Below are 25,682 nucleotides of genomic sequence, written 5' to 3' on the forward strand. Positions count from 1 at the left end.
TCGTAACACCTATTGCACTGAGAAAAAAGAATTACTACTTTTACGTTTTACGTGTTTCTTGCCACTGCAAATAACGGCATTCACAATTTTAATGGCGGTGTGTACCTTAAATTATGTATCTTTGCCAATGTCAGCAAAAGTTAGATCAAATAAATGCCACGCGGACGGAAGGTGGTTATAATAATTTCCGTTGACCAGAAGATTTTATTTATGCTAACAACTCAGCAAAATTTTAAGTAGTTATTTATCTCTTACTTATCATCAATTGATTAAGTAGTTAACCTTTGATTTGAGTATTTTTTTATGAACTAATTTTAACTTTCGAATGACACATTAATTATAATTTTAATTATTAATTATTCGAATGAATTATATTTATATCATTGATAATATTGTATCAATAACTATTATATATTAAGAAAAGTATATAATGTTTGATTCTTTTACAACAAATAGTAGCATTTTTATTCACATCTAAATGGAGATGTTTATATCTTTCTTATAGTACAATGAATTTCTCTAACATATAATACTTATTATAATTCATTAAAATTATTATATACGTTAAAGTGATATTAAATAAATGTTTATCTAGGTTAGATCAAAATAAAATTGATGTCATTTTAAAAGAAAGAAAACAAAAACGTTAAATCAAATATAAGTATTTCATTCAGGTGATCTTTTATATATTAAAAAGTATCATATAAATAAAACTATTATTATGTAACAAAGAGTTATAAATTGATAACGGGGCAAATTGATTTGAACATTTCCGTTTAAATTTCTTGTAATATAATTTGATACTAATAATATTAAGATTAAGATAAGATTAAGATATTAATACAGGCAAGTTCGTTTATTATCGCTCATTTTTATTTTTAAATTAATACTAGAGAGGAAATTTTCTTTCTGTTAATACAAAATAACATCACTTTTAATTGCGATACTACAGTCTAAACGTCATCAATAATGGGTAAGTGCAAGGAACTTAAACAAGGTTAAAACAAGCAAGAATTGTTTATCTCCTTATCTTTATCTTTTAGACGACGTCGAACAACAGTGCGAAGACGCACTTTTTGAATTATGTGATGCTCGAGAACGGTATCCATCACGATGTGCTGACGAACTTCAAAAATCTATCAAATTAAAAAATGAAATAAATGTAATAAATATTTATAATGGATTCTATATCTTAAATATATCTATATAATGAATTTATTTGTTATATTTATTTTTTTTTTACTTGAACTAATGACTTAAATTTTACGTGCTTTAAAATTAAAAAAAATTATTGCAACTATAAACACATTATATTTTGCAGATGCTGAAGGTGTTTAAAAGAACTGCAACAAATGAACCATTTATTTTGAGTCAAAATAAATATCTGAATCTTGATTTTAATAAAAATGAAATGTGCTTTGACCATTTAGATTTTAAATTACAAGATGTTGCAAACAAGTTGAATAATTTAAAAGCTGTCATGGATCAAATTGAACGAGAAAAGACATGTTGGGTCAACAAGTTATTGGAAAGCTAAAATAAATCATTCTAGATAGTGTCATATATATTTATTTGCAATTTAGTCATTGAATAAAATACGTGTACAAAAAATTCTGTTTTTATTACTACTAAATGTATAAATTAAGTGATAGATAAATATGAAAGTTTTATGTTCTAAATATAACAATACTAAATCTATAAATTAACTTGTTGATAAATATGAAAATTTTACATATTTCTACTGTTGAAGATAAATTTTTTATTATTAAACTATGAATATTTATTTACACTTATACGTGTTACAACAACCTTGGCTCCTCTTGTAATATCTTGAAAAAATTTGGCCATTTGTATATGCATTTCACCATTGTTAGCATAATTCAACGATTTTCTTCTTGACCTAAGGCGTTTTTGATTTGTTAGAGTTTTTTCTTTCTGCAAATGTGAAAACTGTTTATAAAATTCTTGTGTAACATCTTTTATTTTATTTGATGACAATCTTGTATTGTCAATATAATTATTCTGGTTTTGTGATTTCTCTTCTTTTAACTCCGTGATGTTCTTGGAACTGTTGGAACATTTTTCTTCTGTTTTTAATATCGAGGATGATATGCTTTCATTATATGTTTTTCTACTATCTTGTACAAATTTTTCATGATCTTTTGATGATGTCTGTGTATGACTATTTAAAATTTGATTTTTTAATTGTGTATTGGAAATACTACTTGCATTTTGATCTGGTTGTGTCTCGTGAATTTCAATATTATTTTTGTTTATTTTAGTTTTATCATTTAAGGAATTATGTTTTATTGATAATTTATTTTTAAGTATTTTCTGTAAGGGCAAAGGTATTTCATTTAGACTAATAATTTGATTTGAGATAATTACTGGAACATTTGATTTGTACTTGTTTGTATCATTAAATTTAGTTTCACATACTGCATTATTATGCAATTTTTGTGCTTCGTTTATATGAGAATCAATAGATACTGAATTTGAACAATCACTTTTTGTGTATCTTTTGGGATGTAAATTATTATTAAAATAAGATTTGAGTTTATTCTTATCTATTTCAAATTTGATTGACTCTTCATTATTAACGTCATCCATTAATAAATCTTTATTTGGTATAAAGTTTAATTTATCTTTAGACTTATCTGCCTTAAGAGATAATGTAGATAATTTAAATATTTCATCTTGTAATGCTTCTGGTATTATATCTTCTTCTTCTTCTTCTACTTCATACTTCAAATTTTTATATTTTATAAATTTCGCATCCTCTTCATCTTTAGAATTATCATATATTTCGGAATAGCGACGTTTATTTGTAATATCTAAGTTATCATTATTTGAATAACTAGTACTAGCTGAAATAGAATTATTAAAAGGATACCATTGCATGTGTTTTAACTCAATTGTACTATTTTGTTCTTTAATTTTACTATTCGTTAAAGGATATTTTACATTGTTAAATAAGTGTTTTCTCATAGACTGATTCCTCAAAGTAGGTTTCTGACTAACTATATTTTGATATTTATCTCCAGGTTCATTTCCTTTTGGTAATTCAATCATTGTTATTAAGTTTTCCAAGCCAAGTAAACTAGAATTTCGTAAACACTTTTCACCTTCCTTTGTCTCAATTTTTTCAGAATTTTCCAATACTTCATCTACCTCCAACTTAGTTTTTTGTTCTATAACAGTCACAGTATCTTGGTCCTGACGAATTGTAAACATTAATCCTTCCATTACTAAATCTGTAATATCAGAGGATCGTGGTACATTATCTAATACATAGTTTTTTTTCTTAGGACAAGATAAATCTTGTATTTTGGTAATATCTGAATGTGCTTCTATATGGTTTGTAATATCTTTTGCATTTAATTCTAACATATTCTGCTTTGTAGCTTCTATTTCTTTTTCTATCAAGTACTGATATGGCAAATTAACAGAATCTGTATTTATATCATCAACAACGCTACTATCATTTAACATTTTACTATTATTTGATACAGAATTATTTTTGTCTTTTCCAATATTACAGTTATTGATTTTTATTTTATCATCCGATAATTGATGTTTAATATTACTATCTTCTAAATAGTTAACATTATTTTCTTTCATTTTATCATTTAGTTTTATACTATGTTTAGGTGACATATTTAAATGTTTACAAAATTTGTTTGTATCTTCACTGTTACCTGTTTGTTTTACTGTTTCTTCATTTAATAATAATTTTTTTAAATTAGTATTTCCTATATTATTATTCGCTTGAATGTTTTTATTTTTATATGCTAAAATTTCTTGCATATTATCACATTGCGCGTCTGTGTTTGAAGAATCATCTTTAGAAGAATGCTTTAAACATTTTTTACTTTCTTTCTCATTTTTATTTTCACATTCATATGTATCATTTGAACTTTCATTCTGATAGATTAAAGAACGATCAGAAGAAATTATATTTTCTGAATTCTGTTCTATTCTTAAAGAATCAATGGGTGTTATAGTTAATATAAATGCACAAGAAAATGCTACAACTGATCGTTCTCTAAACTTCATTAATGCAAACATTTTATCTTGTCTAGTCCATGGTGTATGTTCTATGTATTATGAATTATAGTTAAGAAAATTTTAATAATAAGTTCAAAAAACTTAATATTAGTGACAAGTTAAAAATTATATTTATCTTGCACATAGAGAAAAGGATACCGAAAGTAACTAAAAGATGACTTGTACCAAATTGTTGTTTCTGAGAAGGTGGATTTTTGATAATCTTTCTAATAACTTTCATTAATTCTTTTCCATAATTAAATTGTTTTATATTTCTGCAAATGTACAAATTAGAAATCTATTTTCTTACTAATATTTACTATTAGCAATATTTACCTATTTGTGCGGTGATACCTAAAAATAAATTTGTATATGTTGGTCTTATGACACAACCAATATGAGCCAGGCACTGTTAAAGTTAGATTTTCCTCTTTTTGGGTCCAATCAATCCAGCTAGTTTTTCGTAGATATATTCCAGGCATTTTCTTTCAGGTATTAAATTTTGAAATAGAGGGACTAATTTTATCGAATCTTTTCCACCAAGTGAATCTCTTATTATAATTGTAAGATAATACAATACTTTTTGCTGAAACACCATATATTCATTTATTTAAATAACACATATTTTTATAAATTATTTTACTATATCACATTATGAATTTTTAATACCAACTCCTGTTATAACTTCATTAATAAATATATCCACCACTATATCCCAGGGAATAAATTCACATGAACTAGGACCATGAAATATTCTTTTTCCTTCAGTATATATACCAACAAATTCTACCACTGTTAGTGTATCTGTAAATAAAATATTGAAATTAACATAATGAAAATTAAGATTTTATAGTAATTATAATTAGTTAACAAACCTTTATTTACAGAAGCAACAAAACAGATGAGTTGTAGTATCAATACTAATGCACATGCAAGAAAGGGTACGAAGATATTAAATGCCTTCCATAAAACTACTGTTACAAATAACAAAAGGAGAGTTTTATTCACATTCAACTGTATGTTCTTATATAAAACAAATTTCATAACATTTCTAGCCTTTGTACTTTTATCAATGAGTTTTAATTTACTTCCATTTACAGTTCTAAAAAACATTTCAGTTGAAGACGCATCTTTAGGGAATATGGGCGACATTAATGAGAATTTGTTGTTTTATTATCAATACCAGAAACTTGATCGACGAACTTTTTCTAGATAAAAGAAAGAATATTTAAATTATAATACCTCATAAACATTAAGTACATACTAATGAAAAATTCTTCATGATAAAAACATTACAATATAAATGTAGGTCTGTACTAAAAGTGTTAGAAATATAAAACTTAGTACTTTATGTTTATAAATAAAAATTATATACATATAATAACTAAACAAATTTATCTACATAACCTCTATATAAGAATATGTAAAAATATATTTTATTACATCTTGTACACACTTAATTGAAATAATAAAAGGAAAAAATTAAAATCTTTATTATAATTAAGAAACAACTGCTATGTAAATGAACTTATGCTTGATTAAAGTCAAAACTGACAGTTAGAAATAAACAGTTGGGAAGTTAATACAATATATAATGTACATTTTATTTTTACAAACACATTTATGTACATAAATTTAATCTTATATTTTACTTTCAAGAAGAAAAAATAGCAATAGAAATATTCAAAACCCTGATTGGTAAGTAATAAAATATAGCAAATGTATTATATAAATATAATCAACTATATATGTAGTTAGTGGAAATTCATCTAGTTAAAACTTAAGAATATATATATATATACATTAGAAATCAGTATTAAAAATCAGTAACTTACATATTGGATTAATACTCTCTTACGGAAATATTTATTCTCATTCTACGAAAGAATTTATTACAAAAGGAAAATTTTCTTTTTTGACATTCAACTGACAAGCAATTTTCTTTGAATGTATACATGTACACATGTTGTACTTACGCATGTAGCAGCAGAGATGAGTCGAGAGATCACCGATGCAATTCATGCAATGTTAAAAAGTCAGCCAAAAAATGTACACTAAAAATAAGAGCAACGGCCGAACTATACACACATTTCTTCTCCACTGCTCTTGGTGGGAGAAACGTGCATATATATGATAAGAGGCGCGGCGTAGAAACTAGTGATGGGTAAGGCCGAAAAAACATAAAAATTGCTTAAAAGCTTAACTGAAGACTACAAATAAATTGTTTTCTTTTTTATTGATTACAAAAATATTAAGATACAGCTTCGCAGAACAGGGGACGTTGCGATACTAGAGATTATTGAGGTTGTGAGTGTTTAGTAAATTAATGATTGAGGATTGACCGAGGGATTCTAAGTTCCTGTTATGTTCCAAAACGATGAAGAATATCGATAAGACTTCGAAAGCGTGTGAAAAACAGAGAAATGATTATGGCAAAATATTTCTCCCTATCTAACGATAATATAATTCTTTGCCCTTCGTATATATTTATCGCGTATCATTGGATACCATCACCTTAAAGCAATATCTACCTATTCTGAACATATGTTTACATACACGGTGCCGTTGCTGGAGTCTTCCTAGTGCGAAGGGTTAATATAGTTCTTGCTCGAAACTTCTGTATCTAAATTGTGTTTTCATGGCGTAGAATATCGATGTTTTATTGGTATTGTAAAATAGCTTTAATAGAAAATCATACGACACACCGATAATGAAGGATAAGTATTGAATTAGTATAATATATTAAAGGAAACTAAGGTTGCTCTTAAGTTCTACTACACGATATAACTTAATATTGTCTGAAAACGATAAGAAACGACGAAGCAATCTATCGTTTTGCCTCTTCAATGACCGTAAAACACTTCTTGCTAGTCTAACCACCATTAAGAACAAATAATATCTCTTGAATTTACGGAAACTAACTTAACTTTTTAACTTCCTGCTCCACTGTCAACATATTCTCTTACAATAATTGTACGCACCAATTAACTAATCTGATAACAAAATTTTATTACCATAGATATACCAAAATATAAACACTAGTCCTAACTAACTACGATATAACTAAAATTACTCACTGAACGCAAAAAAGACAATGCCCTCCAACTATAGAATTAGACACTATGAATACTAATTCAGTGGATGAAATAATTTTCTGCTTGAATTCCCATTTATGTAACATGGGACATAATTGAGTTCTCCCGCGCCTCCCAACCTCGAAGGGACTCTTTTACAAAGGTAGATAAGGGACGACGAAGTGTAAGCTCGTCTCTGTCCTTCCAATGAATTCACGGTTCCACGGATGAGTATACGAGAGGATGAATCGTGGCCACGGGAGGACGAGCAGTCGGCGAGGAGGCTGGAAGAGGTGGTTGGTAAAAGAACAGAGGGGGGTAAAGGGGCTCTTATGTTACCTTCGGTGCGGCCAGGTGTCTGGTTACCTCCGACCTCATCTTCCTTCGTGCCTCCGAGAGTTTTCCACCATCGACATCGGCCGTCTGTACGTCTGTACTTACGTACGTCTACCATCCGTCCTGTCACCTTACTTTCGCACATGTCCCGCTTTTTCGTCGCCTTCGATCGCCCCTCTACACGTTACATCCGTTATACATCGTAGATATACGTGTACACGTCGTGGATCCGGGGATGAATATCGTTGCAAAGTAACGAGACGAGATGAAAGTTGAGGAAGGTTTTGGTTTGAACAGGACGCGCTGTGCGAGTTTGAAGTTGTGGAATGGAGGTTGGTTCGTGGGTAGTGCGGATAAACGAAGAGGGAGGTTGATTTGTTAATTACTATGATAATTAGCGATACTTCTTTGATTGCGAGTACAGAGGTTTGTTTGTTTCGAAATGTACAAATTTAAAGATTGTGCAGCGTAGGTTGGCTCGCGGAAGTTCGCAAACGATTAGGTTAAAAGGAGAAGTTCTCTTATCGTTTGCGGTGATCAATGATAGTGCTTTTTCGATGGTAAGAATGGAAGTTGAGGAAGCTTTTGGTGTGGTAAAGTTTGGCGTGGAAGTTTGAAACGAGTGTAGAACGATTTGTGGGTAGTCTGGTTGCGAAGGAAGAAAGTTTGATTTATTATTCTCTGTGGCATTATTATTAATTACTATTATTAATGGCATACTTCTATGGTAGGTAGAATAGAGATTGTATATCACAAATCATGAATTAATTATAATCTGTTACGAGAATAAGAACTAAAGAAAGCTTCCACTTAATCTGAAAGATCGATATAAAAATTCTAAGATACTAAAATATGATTCCTGTTTATGCAATTTCATAAACATCTTGTTGCAACTTAAGAGATATCGTGGTGGATAAAAACAGCGAAATTTTTACTTCCATCCAGCGCGGTAATTAAAACTTTCGCATGCGGAAAAACGTTTAATTAAGAAGAGAAGCCGTTTCGGGAAAGAAGAATAGAAAACTTGAAGGTATTCCAGCGTTGTTCCAGTAGTTTACTTCGCGCGAGTAAGTGTATTTTTATACACAGGAAGCGAAGAAGAAACGGAACAGATATGAAGTATCGGTGAAATGATTCTTGACTTATCGACCGATAGTCCGTCAGCCCCTTGTAATTACTTCGGTGGATAATTAAAACGGTCCCTCGATGCACCCCGGTCACGTTTTGTACTCCTGGTATCACAGGTAAAGTGTGTATAACCGATACTGGCATCGAGAGGTGTTCGTAGCGGGAAGTACCATGATCGAAAGCCACCCCTTTTCTGTTGCCTCTAAATATCATCCCCTAAATACCCCGCACCCTTCGATAAACAACTACAAAACAACCTAGATACCTAACGATACTTTCCGCTGCATTGCAACCAACTAATTGGACAACTTTTATTTGAAAATGATAATCAAAATGATTACGTTTGGACAAAGTGACTATTTGGACGTGATTTTTGCTATTCCTATAAACTCGTTATTTTTAACGAAGGGGAGGCTAAAAAGAATTCCATTTATTTGTAGGAGAACAAGATTATGATTGTTGCGAATTCTCCATTAAAGAGCAACCGGTCAGGTCAAACCGATCGATTGATATCGCGTACCTCGAATGAATTAACGCTCATGGTGGAGGAGGTTTAACAGATCGAGTGTTAGTGTAATCTAGCACTTTATTTACACTTGTTGTATAAAAGTAACGTTTAATGTTATGAACACGGCGGTGGTAGGATTTTGTTAGGAGTGAAGTATTTCACCCACACGATACGAAGTCTGTTGATGAACTGTCCTCCTACGTTGCTGATTCTCCCTACCAGCCGTTGGGTTTCGTCTGTCTATCGTGCCTTTCCGGCTGGTCCTTTCCCGGGGTTTTTACCTGACCTCGGAATCATTAGGTTTACAGCTAGGGGAGGACATGTAATTCGGAATTTCCTAAAGACGGGAATGGGCCTGTCCGTGCCATAAATGGACGGCCACTCAAAATTCCGAACAATAATCGTTATAAATAAACTAACTGTATGTTGATACAAGATATAAATGGTTTAGTAGGTGACCAATAGGTGGGTAACATCTGGAAGGAACCACAAACTAGCTGATATAATAAAATCTAACATAGCGCGATAGAAAAGTCCCAGCAACGAGGACGAAAACAAGATGGAAACAAAGGAATGGATCACGAAATACAGTGTAGCATCTAGAACGGATCGCAAGTTGGAAGAATGTGATATGAGCGAGATCAAGTACTACAAATAATTTGGTATCTTAGTTTATTCCGGATTTTTCGGCTTAGAAATAGGATTTGGATTTACATTTCTTTCTACACGTCCTACGATATTCTTTGCGTTTTCATACAGATGCTCTGCATCAAAACTAATCTGCTTATTTTATTATTAACTGCTGTACTCTGATCTTTTTAACTTTCTCTAAACCTGTTCTTTGGTTTTATCTTATACAGATAGTTCGGTAATAAATAATAATAAAGGGAAAATAATATCGACAAAATGTGGACGTGTGGGTGTGCCATTTTTAAGTTACATAGCGTAGGTAATTAAACAATATTTTGTATAAAATGTTGCTATTATCTGGTGTAATTGGTAAATTACTATTTTTAAATAGTAGAAATTTCCAAATATTCTAGTAGTATAGAATAGTGATAGCTTTATTGTAATCTTATATTCTGAAATCCTATTTTCATTGAAGCCCATAATTCCAATTTGAAGGAAAAATGCTCTAACATAAAAAACACGCATGAGAAATCGCCTATTTCCATTTATCATGGTACAATTTTCGTCAGAAAATCTGATAGCCATTGACAAGTTTCTGAAAAACCTATTACCATGGCCATCGCCTCTGGCCACGTGTTGATTCACGTGCACAACGAGAAACGCGCGACTCCACCGTATGTTTTTATACACGATACCCAATCGGAGGCTGACGAAGGGCTGTACACGCGGTGGGGATGTTAACAGCCGAGGGTATCGCGTAACAAGATCATAGCACCAAGAGAGTAGATCGTGCGAGAGCCTATCTTCTCGTCGCTTCCGATTCGCTTTAATTCCTAGTTTGTGGAGCACATTGGCTGGCGTTTCTCCATGTTTGATGAAAACGATAGAAAAATGCCATCTAAAATATAACTCGAATTTACTGATTTCAAAAGATTGCTGCAATCTATTCTCAAAAGTATAAACTATGGTTCCAACTGACGTCGAAAAGTTTCTGTGATCTAAGATATCTTTATAAGTTTTCTAATTGCAAACTTTCTCGATAATTCCAAGCCACTTCAATTTCCATTTCCAAAAATTTGTCCAACCTAACTTCTAGCTTTTAGTCGGTGTAAAAAATTAGAAGATTTACGACCACAACTTTATTTCTAGAATAATTTTATCGATATTTGATTAAGTGCAATTGGGATGTTTTTATTAATTAATGAAGTTGTAATAAGCGAACTTCTAATTATTTTTAACTGTCAATAAAAATGTGTTTTTGTTGAAAACACATTTGTGAAAACACAATTGTGTTTTGTTTGAAAAATAGTAAGGATTTAATACATCGTAGAAAACAAATGCGCGCGTACATTGAAGAATAATTAACATTGATTTTATTATTTATGTTTTTCTCTTTTTTTTCTAAAGCATTACATTTCGATAGACTGCATATAAATTTTATATATAGTTTTTAAATCGATATAAGTATCTAATGGCATGAAAATATAGATAGAGCAAAAAGGTTAATAATACAAATACGGTGTATTTATTCTTTGTAAGAGTGGAACACCATATTATGTAATATATACGATGTAATGTACACTGTACCGAAATTAATGTTTCTAAGAGTAATCATTTTACAAGAAAACGCACAATCGTTACTATTTTCTTAATATATACGTAATTATATGTCTTTTGTACACTTGTCTATGTCTAATATAATAGATTATATAATTTTTATTGTTGAACCAATGCAGTATTTTATATGAATATTTCATCTAAGATAGAATAAAAAAATAATATTCAATGATAAACGTATTCATATCTAAGTGATGTTTTTTTCGTAACCTTTGAATTGTTTTCTTTCTTTTTCTCCCTGTCCTTCTCTCTTCATACGAAAATTTTATTAATACTAAATACTATGAAACAATTTTACTTCAATAATCTTTACAACAAACGAAGAAAAAAAAATAAATTAGAAGAACATTCGTTTCATTATCAATTTTTTTTTTTGTTTCAATTTTAATTTAAATTATTAGATGGCAGCACTGAGCACAATAATAACTGTTATACTACTACAGATTAACGGATTGCATTTTAAATTCATCTACAATCGGTTGTAACCTGCGCGCGCAAATTAAGCCACGTGGTAGGGATTACGAAATTCCAATTGGCCCTGTACATAACACGAAATACGCGTGACAAGGAACGCCCTCTATCGTGTATGAAACGTTCGTTCCTTTCACAGAACTCCTGTTCTTTCCTAGGGAGTCCGCCATTGTTGGTGCACGTATATTTCTGTTAAGGCTAACGGAAATCGGACTACATCCAAAATGGTAAGTATAATCTTTCCAAAGTAACACGAATTTGTAAATCTGTACGATGTGTGGAGTGCAGAGGTATGAATATTTTTGAAGACCGAGTGTCACCTGGGTTCGGAAAAATTGAAAACTGGCGGATTACTTGGGATTGCGCAACTCCCTTTGAAGATAAATTTTGAGGCTCGCGATGGATATGCCAAGATTAAAATCTCTGAAGGTTCAGCAAAAATTCTGGCGAAATATTCCTGAAAAATTTTCCGACACAATGCTTCAAAGTTACCCTATGTTCGAAGTTCAAATATGTTTCGTCTCTTGTTCAAGAGACAACGTGTCATGGAATTTTGTAGTCTCTTGTTACAAATCGCAGCATGCTCTCGAAACATCGTGAGTCTTGAAGAAAATGTTCTCGACGGTTTTTGGTGAATTGGAAACTTTGCGAGAACAATCCAAACGAGCATCATTGCATAAAAAAACACGTCGAATACCTTGCACACTGTATATAGAAAATGAAGAAGTTGTGACACTTTAGGGTCAAGCTCTAACAAAAAAAAAGTATTCATACAGGAATATAATTCTCTCTATTCTAAGTAATACTGATCATATTTGTCAAGATTTATGAAGCTTTGATTTCAATATGGTCAGTATGAAAATCATTTTATCTTTTCCTTTATCTGAGATAAAATTGTTTTTCAAACTTTACATTCCATATTTTAGGAAAATATTGAGAACATATTAAGAAAATAATATATTTGATAGCATAAAATTAAAAAATGATTTGTAGAATGTCGTTTTAGATTAAGAAAATTTTAATCAGTATGTTGTAATCAGTTTCATCAACTGTAACCAGTTATAATCATGTTAAACCTATATATTTAGTATTAAAAAGTTTTTTATTTGTTACAGGTGAACTTCACGGTAGATGAGATACGTGCTATGATGGACAAAAAGAAAAACATCAGAAATATGTCTGTCATTGCGCATGTTGATCATGGAAAGTCAACTTTGACTGACTCCCTTGTGTCTAAGGCCGGTATTATTGCTGGTGCTAAAGCTGGTGAAACCAGATTTACAGATACTCGCAAGGATGAGCAGGAACGATGTATTACTATTAAATCCACGTAAGTTTAATCTGTTCAATCTTATCAGTTGGTGTTTTTAACTGCCTACCTACAAGTAATATTTTTAATTGCAGAGCTATTTCTATGTTCTTTGCACTTGAAGAGAAAGACTTAGTTTTCATTACAAACCCTGATCAACGTGACAAGGATGAAAAAGGTTTCTTGATTAACCTTATTGATTCACCTGGCCATGTTGATTTCTCCAGTGAAGTAACTGCTGCTCTTCGAGTAACTGATGGAGCTCTTGTGGTTGTTGATTGTGTATCTGGTATGTACTTTAAATGATGTAATTTGAATTAAATTAATACCCCTTCCAGCACAAAAAGCGTTACTCTGTAGTATATCAGTTGGTTATACTGACTGATGCACATGGACAGTGTTGATGGTGCATCAATGGAAGAAGATTAAAATGATATAGCAGCTGTGTTTAAACGCTGTTGGTGGACCTCTATCCTTATGTCCAAGACTAGCACGCTACGACACAATTGCTACAATTTTACTTGAAAGAATTTTGTTTTCTTTTTATAGTTTTGTGAAAATCATAATTTTTTAATACTTTGTCAAGGTGTCTGTGTGCAAACGGAAACTGTACTTCGTCAAGCTATTGCTGAACGTATAAAGCCAGTATTGTTCATGAACAAAATGGACAGAGCGCTTTTGGAACTTCAGCTTGATAGTGAAGATCTTTATCAAACTTTCCAGCGTATTGTTGAAAACGTTAACGTTATTATTGCAACATATTCGGATGATGATGGTCCTATGGGTGAAGTTAGAGTAAGTAGATGAATTAATTTTATTTTTATGTAACATTGTTTCTTACTTTTCTATTAATATTCTTACTAATTATGTTTGTTGCAAATAGGTAGATCCTAGTAAAGGTTCAGTCGGTTTTGGTTCTGGTCTTCATGGTTGGGCGTTTACATTAAAACAATTTTCTGAAATGTATGCTGAGAAATTCAAAATTGACGTTGTAAAACTTATGAATAGATTATGGGGAGAATCTTTCTTTAACCCCAAAACTAAGAAGTGGAGCAAGCAGAAGGAAACAGACAATAAACGATCCTTTTGCATGTACGTCTTAGATCCAATTTATAAGGTATGTTAATCATTAACTATTTATAATAAATAAATATTAATTTTTTTTACTAATAACAATACAAAATTAACAGGTATTTGATAGTATAATGAATTACAAAAAAGATGAAGCGGACAACCTGCTGCAAAAATTAGGAATTGTTTTAAAACCGGAAGATAAAGATAAGGATGGTAAAGCTCTTCTTAAGGTAACTTTTTCTATATTAAACTTTTCATTTTAATTCATTTCAATGTTTTGGAAATATTTATGATGACTTCTAAAAAAAAAACTTTTCTGACATCTCTACAGAATTTCTTTGACCGAGAATATTTTATTCTGATAATACTTCAGTTTTAATTAACTAATCAATAAATATGAGTGATTATATATCAGTATAATAATCCGTTTTAGGTTGTCATGAGAACATGGTTACCAGCTGGAGAAGCTTTGCTTCAGATGATTGCTATTCATTTGCCATCCCCTGTTACCGCGCAGAAATATCGTATGGAAATGTTGTATGAAGGTCCGCTTGATGACGAGGCTGCAATTGGTATTAAGGTATGTATAAATAATATAATTTTAAGATAAAAAATATTAATTAGTTTTATTATATATGATGAAATTCTCACAGACCTGTTCTGACTTATATATGGTAGATATGAGTAGTAACTGATCGATATATGTATAGTTCAATTTTTAATTCAGCTTTAAAATGAACTTGTTAATTTCATATCTAATTGAAATCTTATTTTACAGAACTGCGATCCGAATGGACCACTCATGATGTATGTTTCGAAAATGGTACCGACCTCCGACAAAGGTCGTTTCTATGCTTTTGGTCGTGTATTCTCTGGGAAAGTAAGCACTGGAATGAAAGCACGTATTATGGGACCTAATTTCCAACCGGGTAAAAAAGAAGATCTTTATGAGAAAGCTATTCAGCGTACAATTTTGATGATGGGACGTTACGTTGAGGCGATTGAAGATGTGCCTTCTGGTCAGTAAATCCTTCATTTGGTTTCAAATCTTGTCAAATAATAGTACAATGATGATTGTTCACAGACCTGTTCTGACCTTTTCTGAATGACAATAGAACGGCCAACTGACGCTTACATTGATAACATTAAAATGTTGTTTCGTATAAAAAATGTAATTACAACAGATTATTTTTATCATTCAAAACAGGTAATATTTGTGGGCTTGTTGGCGTTGATCAATTCTTAGTGAAGACTGGTACCATTACCACATATAAGGATGCACACAATATGAAAGTTATGAAATTTTCGGTTTCACCTGTCGTCCGTGTTGCTGTTGAACCTAAAAATCCAGCAGATTTACCTAAATTAGTTGAAGGTATATTTACTCATTGATTTAATATAATTTGCTATAATTTAATGTCTAAATAAGGATGAAACCTTATTTTGAGCATTGGGTTATGATAAACCGTGATTTTAATTGAAAATCTGAAAGTGATCGTCATCTAAATTTCATTTAATAAAAGTGTTAATATTTTTTAACAAAATAATTCGTATTCAGGTCTTAAACGTTTGGCGAAATCAGATCCTATGGTACAATGTATTATCGAAGAATCAGGAGAACACATTATTGCTGGTGCTGGAGAACTTCATCTTGAAATTTGTTTAAAGGATTTGGAAGAAGATCATGCTTGTATACCCATTAAGAAATCGGATCCCGTTGTTTCTTACAGGGAAACAATTTCGGAACAATCGAATCAGATGTGTCTTTCAAAATCACCTAATAAGCATAATCGGTTATTCATGATGGCGTGTCCTATGCCTGATGGTCTCGCTGAAGATATCGATAGTGTATGTTTCCATTCTATAAAAATTTATAATTGATATTCTTGTTTTGTTTCTATTTAATGCTTATAATCTTATAGGGTGAAGTTAATCCAAGGGATGACTTCAAAGTACGTGCTCGTTATTTGAATGAGAAGTATGACTACGATGTAACCGAAGCTAGGAAGATTTGGTGCTTTGGACCTGATGGAACTGGACCCAACATTCTTGTAGATTGTACGAAAGGAGTACAATATCTTAACGAAATTAAGGATTCTGTTGTAGCTGGATTCCAATGGGCCACGAAAGAGGTATAATATCATAGATTAATGAGAAAGATATTCAGAAATAGTTTATTTATATTCATTTCACAGGGTGTTCTTTCGGAAGAAAACTTGAGAGGTGTGCGTTTCAACATTCACGATGTGACGTTACATGCTGACGCTATTCATAGAGGTGGTGGTCAAATTATTCCTACCACAAGACGTTGCCTTTATGCTTGTCTTCTCACTGCCTCTCCTCGACTTATGGAACCAGTTTACTTATGCGAAATTCAGGTAAATTTAGTTTTATGATTTATTGAAGAATGTATAACTAATATGTTAAATTTTTGTATTCTAATGTAATAAAATTGTCATAGTGCCCTGAAACAGCTGTCGGTGGTATCTATGGTGTGCTTAACCGAAGAAGAGGTCACGTATTCGAAGAACAACAGATTGCTGGTACACCTATGTTTGTAGTTAAAGCATATCTTCCAGTTAATGAGTCCTTTGGTTTTACTGCCGACTTGCGTTCTAACACCGGCGGACAAGCTTTCCCTCAATGTGTATTCGATCATTGGCAGATCTTGCCCGGTGATCCAATGGAACCTAATTCTAGACCTTATCAAGTTGTGCAGGTAATTTATCTGTTCTGAAATTTTTATAACTACCCACGGTCATAACTGATGGTAATGAGTAAATGTCAATACATTGCCATTTTTAATCTCGTGGAAAAGAAACTGTTTTTTTGTTTTGGTATTCTAGTGACATATTCAAGTATACCTGAATAGGGAAACATACAAATTTATATCTTCCTTTTGTGATACGTGATACATTTGACTATTATTAAGTATAATAATTCTTGTTCTTACAGGAAACACGTAAAAGAAAAGGATTGAAGGAAGGTCTCCCAGATTTGAATGCATACCTTGACAAATTGTAACCATAGATTCACGCACCATATTTAAATATCTATTTAAATATTGTAATTCAATTAATATTGCTCGGACCGTATACAATCTACATCGGTTTATTATGAACTTTGTTTTGCGCAAAGAAACATGAGAAATACATGATTATAAATATGAAAAAAAAAACAATAAATTGTAATTATGATGGAAAGTACGCATGTTGGCGCAAGGAGAAATATTTTATACATTTATTTAATTAAGCATGCCACACGTTATCAAGATCCCGGTGGCTTTATGTTTTTAGCATATCAGCATCAGATAAGAATTCAATTATTTTTATTGTGGTGGTAACTTATTGCCAATTTCATATAACAAATGAAAACAAAAGATTGTAGTTTTTTACATTGCTTTTTTACCACAATTAGTTTTAATTTTTTGTTGATATTTTCAAACGATTGGACGAATTTCGAAGTTATTAATAACAAAAAATCTACAGCAGCAATGTACTCATTGAAATGAAATGCATCAAGAAATTAAAAATGAAATTACGAGAGGAAGTGTTTTTATTGTCTTTGTTAAAAATACCCAACCATTCCAAAATCTAATAGAATTAGAACAAGTAAAAAAGAAGTTATTTTTAAATTGTGTATAAATTATGATTTTATTTTAATAAAATATACTATAGTGTCAATACATCTAATATTAATAATTCATATGTGATGAAATAATCACATTCAACATACCAAACCTATTTTTTTGATATATTTCGACTTCATTGCATTAATTTTTTGTACATATTACCACATATAATTAAAATACATTTTCTTAATTTATAAATATTAATTTAATAAGTATGTCACGTTAATTGAATTGGATCTTTGTTTCAACAATGTGATGAAATGTTAGCTACTCGTAAAAAGTAAGTCTAAGAAATAAATTTTGATAATTGATTCAAGTTACTCTATAAATTATTATGGTTGCATTTACAAAAACGCAATTCATTGATAAATTGCATCGATGTATTTTTCATAAAAATTTAGATGGGATTAATTGTGTTTTTGTAGATGCCAGCTAGTGATTGAGCTGCTAAAAGTATAATGTCTCTTCTGGAAATTCCTGTAAGTGCATGATGCCATTCATTGTGAGAAACCTTCAAAGATATATTACTTTTTTAGAATTGTAATTATACAATTACCGTGCTTACTTTATTTATACCAACCTGTAAACTGTTTGCCATTAAACTACCAACAGTAACTGATAATCCAGACCATTTAAGAGGATAATCTTCAGGTGTGGCTTCTTGTGCCATTGTTACTATTTGACTTGGCACTGGAGTCATTTGAGTGAACGTTTGCAAATTCACATTACGTTTCGGATCATTAAGAAGTATCACCCCTAAATCATACCATTTATCTTCACCAACTTCTAACAGAAAATTTTCTACTGCAATTATAGGTATATCTTTTGGAAGAGTCGGAATATTTCGAGCAGAATTAATTCTTTCTTCTGCTCCTTTCACACCAGCAGCAAAACCAACTGGTTGAGCAGCTACAGCTGAACTTTCCACTGATATACCACTACAAAATAATCAACTCTTTTAATGAAAATATAGCAGTATAGAATTAAATGAATACAATTCATAATTATTACTCACGTTACTGTTGCCTTCCCAAAAACTGTTTGGAAAGCCTGACGAACAGAACTTATTTTAACATCTTTGTCTGATGCAACTACAATCTCCATATCACCACCAGAATCTGAAAAGTATATTTTCCACAGAGCCTGCATATATGTTTGTAAATGAACTAACATGTTGCACAGTCACGATGTTGCTATTTACATTCACATATAAATAGTGTGGAATCTATATATTTTTCCTCAAATTTTAATTGCCATTTTATTAAAACACAATGAAATAGAACGTACTTCTTTGTATTATTACAAGTTGTTTTCAATAATTACTTCTTCACAACACTGTGCATAGGCATATGTTAATGAAAATTTTACTTATAAAGTTACTTTAATTACTATTTTAAATTATCACTTAATTTGTAATGCAAATTGTACAATCACTCTATTTTATGTGTGATTTGGAATACTATTTCACATATACAAATGTTATAATTTCAGCTACTTAATAAATGAAAAATAAGGAGGAAAAATATTTTGTAAATGACAGATAAACAGCACACAGCACAGTTCACTAAATTAAGTTTGGTTTTTAGATCATCCAAAAATAACACAGTACATATATATGTTCCTTTCAGATATGATGCAATAATATAATCTAATAGATACAATGACATACATTTAGATAGGAAATTAACAAAACACTCAAGCAAGGAGAAATGATCAAGAAATTTACAAAATAGAAAAGGATTAAATTGCTTTTACTTGCATGTCAGGATTAGTAGCTTTCTTACTTACAAATGAACTCACGCATCTGAGGATCTAATGTTGTGATCATAGTATTAACACTGTTCTTTGCTTTTTCTGCAACTTTGCTTAATACATTACTATTTACTACTGTTTCTTTAACCCATGATAGTAGACCACCTCCAACCATTCCTGAATCCTGGATTATATTTTCTGATGGCACTGTAGTTTGTACATTTTGTATGGACGGAGTAACAATAGGAGTTGTAATTACTTGATGTGTTTCTTGCTGTAATGGTTTAGATTGAATAACAGTATTTAACATTGATTTATTAGGTTCCTGTTCATGAAGTTTCTTTTGTGAAGATGATTCTAAATTATTAGGCCTTTCTGATAACAGTGTTCCAGGGTTTGAAATAAAAATAGGCAATGCACTAGGTGGTGGTACATTTGATAACAAATTTCCTGTAGATGTTGACACACCTAATGGCATTAATAAAGATGTTGATGAAGACAAACTGCTAAAAGAATCTGGAAATTACATTATTTATATTATTTATATAAATGACACATTGTCCTGATACATTAATGTATCTAAATAAATAAAAAAACCTTCATCAAGTAATGTTATTTTTGTCCTATTTACCAAATAAAATTTATTGTTCGTTTAAATAATATATCATAGAATGTTTTGCCATAAGATATATAATTATATTCATTTTATGTTATAATATTTTTATGTTTGTTATATTTCTCAAGAATTAATTTTTTATAGTTTTCTTCTAGAATCTTTTGCACTACACGGAAATCTAGCAGCTAATTAGAGTGAACATAAATCTTTTTACTTGCGAAGGAATTTGACAGATACGCAGGTGTTTATGTTTTGCCTTACATTCTTACCTGTTTTTACGATTTCTCCAGATGTAGACGATTCATCTGTCCTTCTTTCGACAAATTCGAATGTGGATTCTCCATTGGAATCGTCAGTCATTGTTGATTAACTTTTCTTAATTTACACGTTAAATGTCCAAAACTATATTGTGAATTTTCTATACGCAGCTATGTATGCAAGAGACATAATATGTACATGGATTGACTATGTACAATTATGAGCTGCAAGTGACCAACTTCATCATTTTGAAACAGTCTGAAGATAGGAACTAGTCTACATGTATACATATTCACATATATTCCTATATCTTATATCTATTATTTACTTTATTTGAGTGAATGAAAATTTTATTTAATTAGAAGTTACGGTTTAACTTCGGTTTAGGGAATATAAAATTACTGGCTTTTTTTGTTATTTGATAGTTTTCGATGCGTAGGATCCAAAAATGCAAGTCTTAACTTTAGAAATCAAGCGATTCAAGAGTTATCCGTACGTAAAATTGAGCATTTTTAGCGTATTTTATAGGTTAGCATGACGCTATATTACTTCTATCCATTATCGATTAATCCGTATTACGGGTACAGATGAGTATTGTCTTTCGTCGAATATTAGCTTATACTAGCGTAACGGCTGTAGAAGAGTGGAGCATAACCTAAACCTGCCCAAACTTAATCCAATACTCACGACTCACGATTTAAAATCCCGCCGCAAATGCACTCACTTTCATTTGTATGCGCACAGCGACTCCAGTTATTGGACCAATCATGCATAGAAGCCAACATGGTGTCAAAGTAACGCATATGCTAAAAATACGCTAAAAACACTCGATTTTATATACACATAATTCTTGAACCACTGGAGTCCTAAAGTTAAGACTTGCATTTTTGGATTCCACATGTCGAAAACTATCATAATGTATAAAAGAAGTCAATAATTTTGTGTTTTCTAAACCGAAGCACAGCTGAGGTTATACATTTATGATTAAAAAAAGAAAAAATATATTATCATAGTTACTGATTATATTACACATATTTTACTGATTATATACTCATTAATGTTTATTTTACAATTAGTATATGTTTTACATGTTATTTATGCAAGGAATGAAGAAAATAAAAATTTATTTTATAAACAATATATTTATCAACATGATATCATTTACTTTAAGTAACCATATTTATCAATATTAAAAACAATACATAATGTATCAATATATGATTAGTGTTTGATGAAGCGGATTAAGGTTATGTTCAGCAACATATTACTCCTTTACTTCGAATAATTAGCATATACGTAGTGAAAGAGAAATACTAAGCAAAATAATGTTGCTCCAAGAATGTTGCAGAATACAGCTAACTGTACATCTGTGATCATCTGAAAGGTTATGAGATTAACTCTTACCGGTTTATATCTTTGATTTAATGAGAAAAATGTTTAAAATTAAACAAAAAAATATACTTAAAGGACAAATTAATAAATAATTACCTTGAAAAGTTATTTTACAATACACAGTTCAATATATTTAAATGACATACGTGGTTTGACACGTTATACTCTACAACTCGATGATTATGTATCACAGAGTTGTAGTCATGAATCTCTTTACCTGTAACAGAATTTTTCGAAAGACTTGCTTGTCGATATCTATGAGATAAAAATATAAAATGACAAAATATTATAAAATATATGGTATTCTATGTTGTGTTTGAAAAATGGATTGATAAATACATATTATTAGTATGTATTATATATTATATATATCTTAAATTAATATTACCAGATATTACTAGTGAGAGCTAAATATAACTAGCAATATAATACCAAAAAGGAAATCTCCTATCTGATAATACGTGAGCGCGCGATTATTCCAATTTTTTCTAGAATATATTTACAATTATTATGATATGTTGTTATGTTTCATTAGCGTAGCAAATATACTTAGTCAATTTTTAAGTATTTTTAAATACATTAACAATATACACGACAAAAGACAATATGTTGATTCACTATACTAGTGACAGTGTGCTTTTATGCACCGGTTCATTGAAATTCATTCAAATAATATACCGAAAACGCAAAGCTTAAGAAATAAGAGAAAAGGTTTTCGATTGATTTAGCATTAATCATACTATTACAAAAATTTTAAATGTATTTTTTCTTTATGTGCTTAAAGTAGTTGTAAAGAATGTTAGTAATATTACTTGTATTGTACAGTATTTTTCCTCCTTCCTAATTCAAACACGCTAAATAAATATTGTAAAAAAGTTAGTGAATTGGAATTATAATGTTTATATAATTTTGATGTTTATAAAATATTGAATTATAAGAATTTAGTTTTCCGATATTTTGACAGTGGACTCTTTTTATAGGAAAGTTTCCCAAGTTTTTATCTCCTAACCTCTACGTGTATCGATGCACGCATAAATATTTACTGGATATTATTTTATTCTGTAATACTAAAACGTATCAAAGATGTTCGAAGCACACAGTATCAATGCGGAACATAAAGACTTGATTCATGATATTGCTTATGATTTTTATGGACAACGAATGGCAACATGTTCTAGTGATCAATATGTGAAAGTGAGATTTATACTCTTGTCGTTTGTATTCATACACGCAACGTTATCATAGTCATATATGAGGATTATGAAATTTGTATAGGTCTGGGATGAAGACGAACATGGAAATTGGCATTTATCTGCATCTTGGAAAGCACATAGTGGGTCTGTGTGGAAAGTAACATGGGCACATCCAGAGTTCGGTCAAGTTCTAGCAACATGCTCTTTTGATAGGACAGCAGCTGTATGGGAAGAGATAGGTAGAACTATTATTTTTGCAATTAATTAATAAACAAATAAATATGTTATTAATTTTACTTAGTTGGAGAAGGATCAGGACCAGGAGAACGTGGCATGAGACATTGGGTTAGGAGAACGAACTTAGTAGATTCCAGAAAGTCTGTTACAGATGTGAAATTTGCACCTAAAACTTTAGGACTTTTGTTAGCTACATGTAGTGAAGATGGTGTAATTAGGATATATGAAGCACCTGATGTTATGAATCTAAGTCAATGGACTCTGCAACATGATATTAGTTGTAAACTTCAATGCAGTTGTCTTTCATGGAATCCATCTCTCTCAAGGTATAATAAATTGCTACTGAATTCCTATAATATGTGTTATAGATATAGGTGTCAAATATTCCATTATTTCACATTAGGTTACATCATCCAATGATAGCAGTTGGAAGTGATGATCCAAATCCATCATCCGAGGGAAAAGTTTTTATATATGAATATTCTGAAAGTAGTAGAAGATGGACAAAAACTCAAACATTAAATATTATAGATCCTATTCATGATATAGCATTTGCTCCAAATTTAGGTAGAAGTTTTCACACATTAGCCATTGCATCAAAAGATGTGCAAATAATTATATTAAAACCTATGGTGTGAGTATAAGTTTTAAAATTCGTACAAACATGAAGTGTATAAGAAACTATATGAAGATGTTATTAATATAGGGATAATGCACAAAGTGGTTCATCACGTTTTGAAATTAATGTAGCAGCACAATTCTCTGATCATGATTTTACTGTATGGCGAGTGTGTTGGAACATTATGGGAACTATTCTAGCAAGTTCGGGAGATGATGGTTGCGTTCGATTATGGAAAGATAATTATATTAATAATTGGAAATGTGTTGCTGTGTTGAAAGGTGATGGCACCTCTGCTCAAAGTGCTGAAACTTCTACAGCGGCAACACCACCCAATCATTCAATAGGAATACAACAAACATCTTCTACAACAAGGTACTACAAATTGGGTTCCATCAGTCATCCAAACCAAGTGCCTTGGCATTAGAGAAAATGATTTATTTTTTAATGTACTTAGTCGTTTCATGTTTATTATTTCGTACAATGTGCACACATTTTGTGAGAAATAGTGAATTTGTATTTCTATCATGAGAATTATCTTTTATTTTTTAACAAAATTATACATCTTTTATTTTTAGTAGTTAAATAGATTTCTATTAATTATAATTCTATTAATTTCATAGCACCATACATTACCTTATTGATTTAGTAATTTGTATCTTTTTGTTGAATAAAATAAGTATAAAGTGTATGTTCCACTAGAAACATTTATAATAAATCCTATCTTATATATAATAACTATTAAAATAACTTTATTGTCTATTCATATCCATTTGAAACAAATTGCTACTTCAAAAAGAGCGGTACCTTGCTATTTTGAATTAGTAAGGAATATATCGTTAAAGAGATTATTAATTGAGAGTATTTTATATCTTGTAATATAACAAAATTCATTAAATGGCAAATTTTAGGTGTGTTAATCTCATATATATAGTTTTGCTCAGCATTAAAATTATTGTAAATATTGAATTATTATATATGTACACTTTGAAAAATATTTTACAAAAGACATATATTTCATTCAATTTGTAACGTATTTTTTTCATTAATAAATGCTGAATATATATTACAATACACCTTTTTATTTTTACCTACCTTGAAGTATCAAATAATTCTTAATGGAAAATAATTGTTGATAACTCCTTTACGTTTTTGGTAATAGTAGATTACCTTACAGTAAGTTTTTTACTGTTATTTTAATCAAGATTTATGTTCTGTTTATAGTATATTTTAATTATATATTGATGACTAATGTTTAAATAAATTTTATTTCACTTTCAGAGCAGTAACTATAGCAACTGTCACTGCAGAGAAGCCTACAGTTACAGTTATGTGCAGCAATAAATGGCAGGCACCTGTTATAAAAGGTCGTTTTAGTAAATCTGTTTGGTTGGGAAATCCTAGTGAACCAACACCACCTCCACCTCCAATCTTAGAGTATCCAAAGGCAAAAAAGTAACACAGCTATTCAATTTTTGGTAACATTAAAAAATGCGAAGACAAATGATTTTATATTCTTATGTTTAATGATTTAAAAAATTAATTCAAAGAATATGATATGCTATCTTTTATGCACTTGAGAATAATATTTTTATTTTAAGGAGAGTTCATAAAACTAAGACATTTCCAGACATGTATTTACCGTCATTATAATGATATGGTAATAAACAGCAATAGTTAATTATGCGTAAGTATTACTGTTATGAAACTTGTATATATACACTTTGACTGATTTTAGCGAACATTACTTTTTATTACCACATGACATATTCGTATTTAATTAAAATAAA

At 30.5% G+C, this 25,682-nt stretch overlaps 6 protein-coding genes across 16 annotated transcripts; 3 read left to right on the top strand and 3 right to left on the bottom strand.

Moving 5' to 3' along the window:
• Window positions 1-56: 56 nt before the first annotated feature.
• On the top strand, window positions 57-1,565 carry LOC139991987 (uncharacterized). 2 transcript variants are annotated; one of them, XM_072012429.1, is made up of 4 exons: window positions 57-171; window positions 596-973; window positions 1,044-1,162; window positions 1,322-1,565. In XM_072012429.1, exons 2-4 carry the CDS (start codon window positions 970-972, stop codon window positions 1,535-1,537), a joined length of 339 nt encoding a protein of 112 aa, XP_071868530.1. In that variant the 5' UTR covers window positions 57-171; window positions 596-969; the 3' UTR covers window positions 1,538-1,565. The 2 variants fall into 2 exon arrangements, with proteins under 2 accessions (XP_071868530.1, XP_071868529.1); XM_072012428.1 differs by having other exon boundaries at window positions 147-236.
• On the bottom strand, window positions 1,554-6,171 carry LOC139991967 (uncharacterized). 5 transcript variants are annotated; one of them, XM_072012388.1, is made up of 7 exons: window positions 6,024-6,170; window positions 4,923-5,255; window positions 4,721-4,851; window positions 4,384-4,633; window positions 4,207-4,322; window positions 3,699-4,097; window positions 1,554-3,254 (listed from the first exon to the last, which is right to left on the bottom strand). In XM_072012388.1, the coding sequence occupies exons 4-7, from the start codon at window positions 4,527-4,529 to the stop codon at window positions 1,771-1,773; spliced, it is 2,145 nt and encodes a 714-aa protein (XP_071868489.1). In that variant the 5' UTR covers window positions 4,530-4,633; window positions 4,721-4,851; window positions 4,923-5,255; window positions 6,024-6,170; the 3' UTR covers window positions 1,554-1,770. The 5 variants fall into 5 exon arrangements, with proteins under 5 accessions (XP_071868489.1, XP_071868485.1, XP_071868484.1 ...); XM_072012384.1 differs by adding an exon at window positions 5,603-5,924 and having other exon boundaries at window positions 1,554-4,097; window positions 6,024-6,158; XM_072012383.1 differs by having other exon boundaries at window positions 1,554-4,097; window positions 6,024-6,171.
• Window positions 6,172-11,880: 5,709 nt separating this feature from the next.
• On the top strand, window positions 11,881-17,743 carry Eef2 (eukaryotic translation elongation factor 2). Its single transcript, XM_072013307.1, has 14 exons — window positions 11,881-12,038; window positions 12,927-13,141; window positions 13,216-13,409; window positions 13,707-13,915; window positions 14,004-14,237; window positions 14,311-14,424; window positions 14,628-14,774; window positions 14,973-15,213; window positions 15,402-15,569; window positions 15,753-16,042; window positions 16,117-16,326; window positions 16,390-16,572; window positions 16,656-16,913; window positions 17,150-17,743. Exons 1-14 carry the CDS (start codon window positions 12,036-12,038, stop codon window positions 17,216-17,218), a joined length of 2,535 nt encoding a protein of 844 aa, XP_071869408.1. The 5' UTR covers window positions 11,881-12,035; the 3' UTR covers window positions 17,219-17,743.
• A 183-nt stretch (window positions 17,744-17,926) lies between these two features.
• On the bottom strand, window positions 17,927-20,990 carry LOC139992461 (protein PRRC1-like). Of its 3 annotated transcripts, none has more exons than XM_072013314.1 (5): window positions 20,463-20,990; window positions 19,614-20,045; window positions 18,841-18,943; window positions 18,406-18,763; window positions 17,927-18,336 (listed from the first exon to the last, which is right to left on the bottom strand). In XM_072013314.1, the coding sequence occupies exons 1-5, from the start codon at window positions 20,551-20,553 to the stop codon at window positions 18,223-18,225; spliced, it is 1,098 nt and encodes a 365-aa protein (XP_071869415.1). In that variant the 5' UTR covers window positions 20,554-20,990; the 3' UTR covers window positions 17,927-18,222. The 3 variants fall into 3 exon arrangements, with proteins under 3 accessions (XP_071869415.1, XP_071869414.1, XP_071869413.1); XM_072013313.1 differs by having other exon boundaries at window positions 19,626-20,093; window positions 20,463-20,988; XM_072013312.1 differs by having other exon boundaries at window positions 19,614-20,093; window positions 20,463-20,986.
• Window positions 20,991-21,573: 583 nt separating this feature from the next.
• On the bottom strand, window positions 21,574-21,828 carry LOC139992462 (dolichyl-diphosphooligosaccharide--protein glycosyltransferase subunit 4-like). The gene has a single exon (XM_072013315.1). The coding sequence runs from the start codon at window positions 21,826-21,828 to the stop codon at window positions 21,724-21,726; it is 105 nt and encodes a 34-aa protein (XP_071869416.1). The 3' UTR covers window positions 21,574-21,723.
• Window positions 21,829-22,240: 412 nt separating this feature from the next.
• Nup44a (nuclear pore complex protein Nup44A) lies at window positions 22,241-25,573 on the top strand. 4 transcript variants are annotated; one of them, XM_072013310.1, is made up of 7 exons: window positions 22,241-22,304; window positions 22,824-23,037; window positions 23,119-23,275; window positions 23,338-23,599; window positions 23,677-23,907; window positions 23,980-24,267; window positions 25,174-25,573. In XM_072013310.1, the coding sequence occupies exons 2-7, from the start codon at window positions 22,927-22,929 to the stop codon at window positions 25,349-25,351; spliced, it is 1,227 nt and encodes a 408-aa protein (XP_071869411.1). In that variant the 5' UTR covers window positions 22,241-22,304; window positions 22,824-22,926; the 3' UTR covers window positions 25,352-25,573. The 4 variants fall into 4 exon arrangements, with proteins under 4 accessions (XP_071869411.1, XP_071869409.1, XP_071869412.1 ...); XM_072013308.1 differs by lacking the exon at window positions 22,241-22,304 and adding an exon at window positions 22,386-22,641; XM_072013311.1 differs by lacking the exons at window positions 22,241-22,304; window positions 25,174-25,573 and adding an exon at window positions 22,397-22,641 and having other exon boundaries at window positions 23,980-24,583.
• Window positions 25,574-25,682: the final 109 nt, after the last annotated feature.

Source organism: Bombus fervidus, chromosome 11 (genome assembly GCF_041682495.2).
Source record: "Bombus fervidus isolate BK054 chromosome 11, iyBomFerv1, whole genome shotgun sequence".
Taxonomy (NCBI): domain Eukaryota; kingdom Metazoa; phylum Arthropoda; class Insecta; order Hymenoptera; family Apidae; genus Bombus; species Bombus fervidus.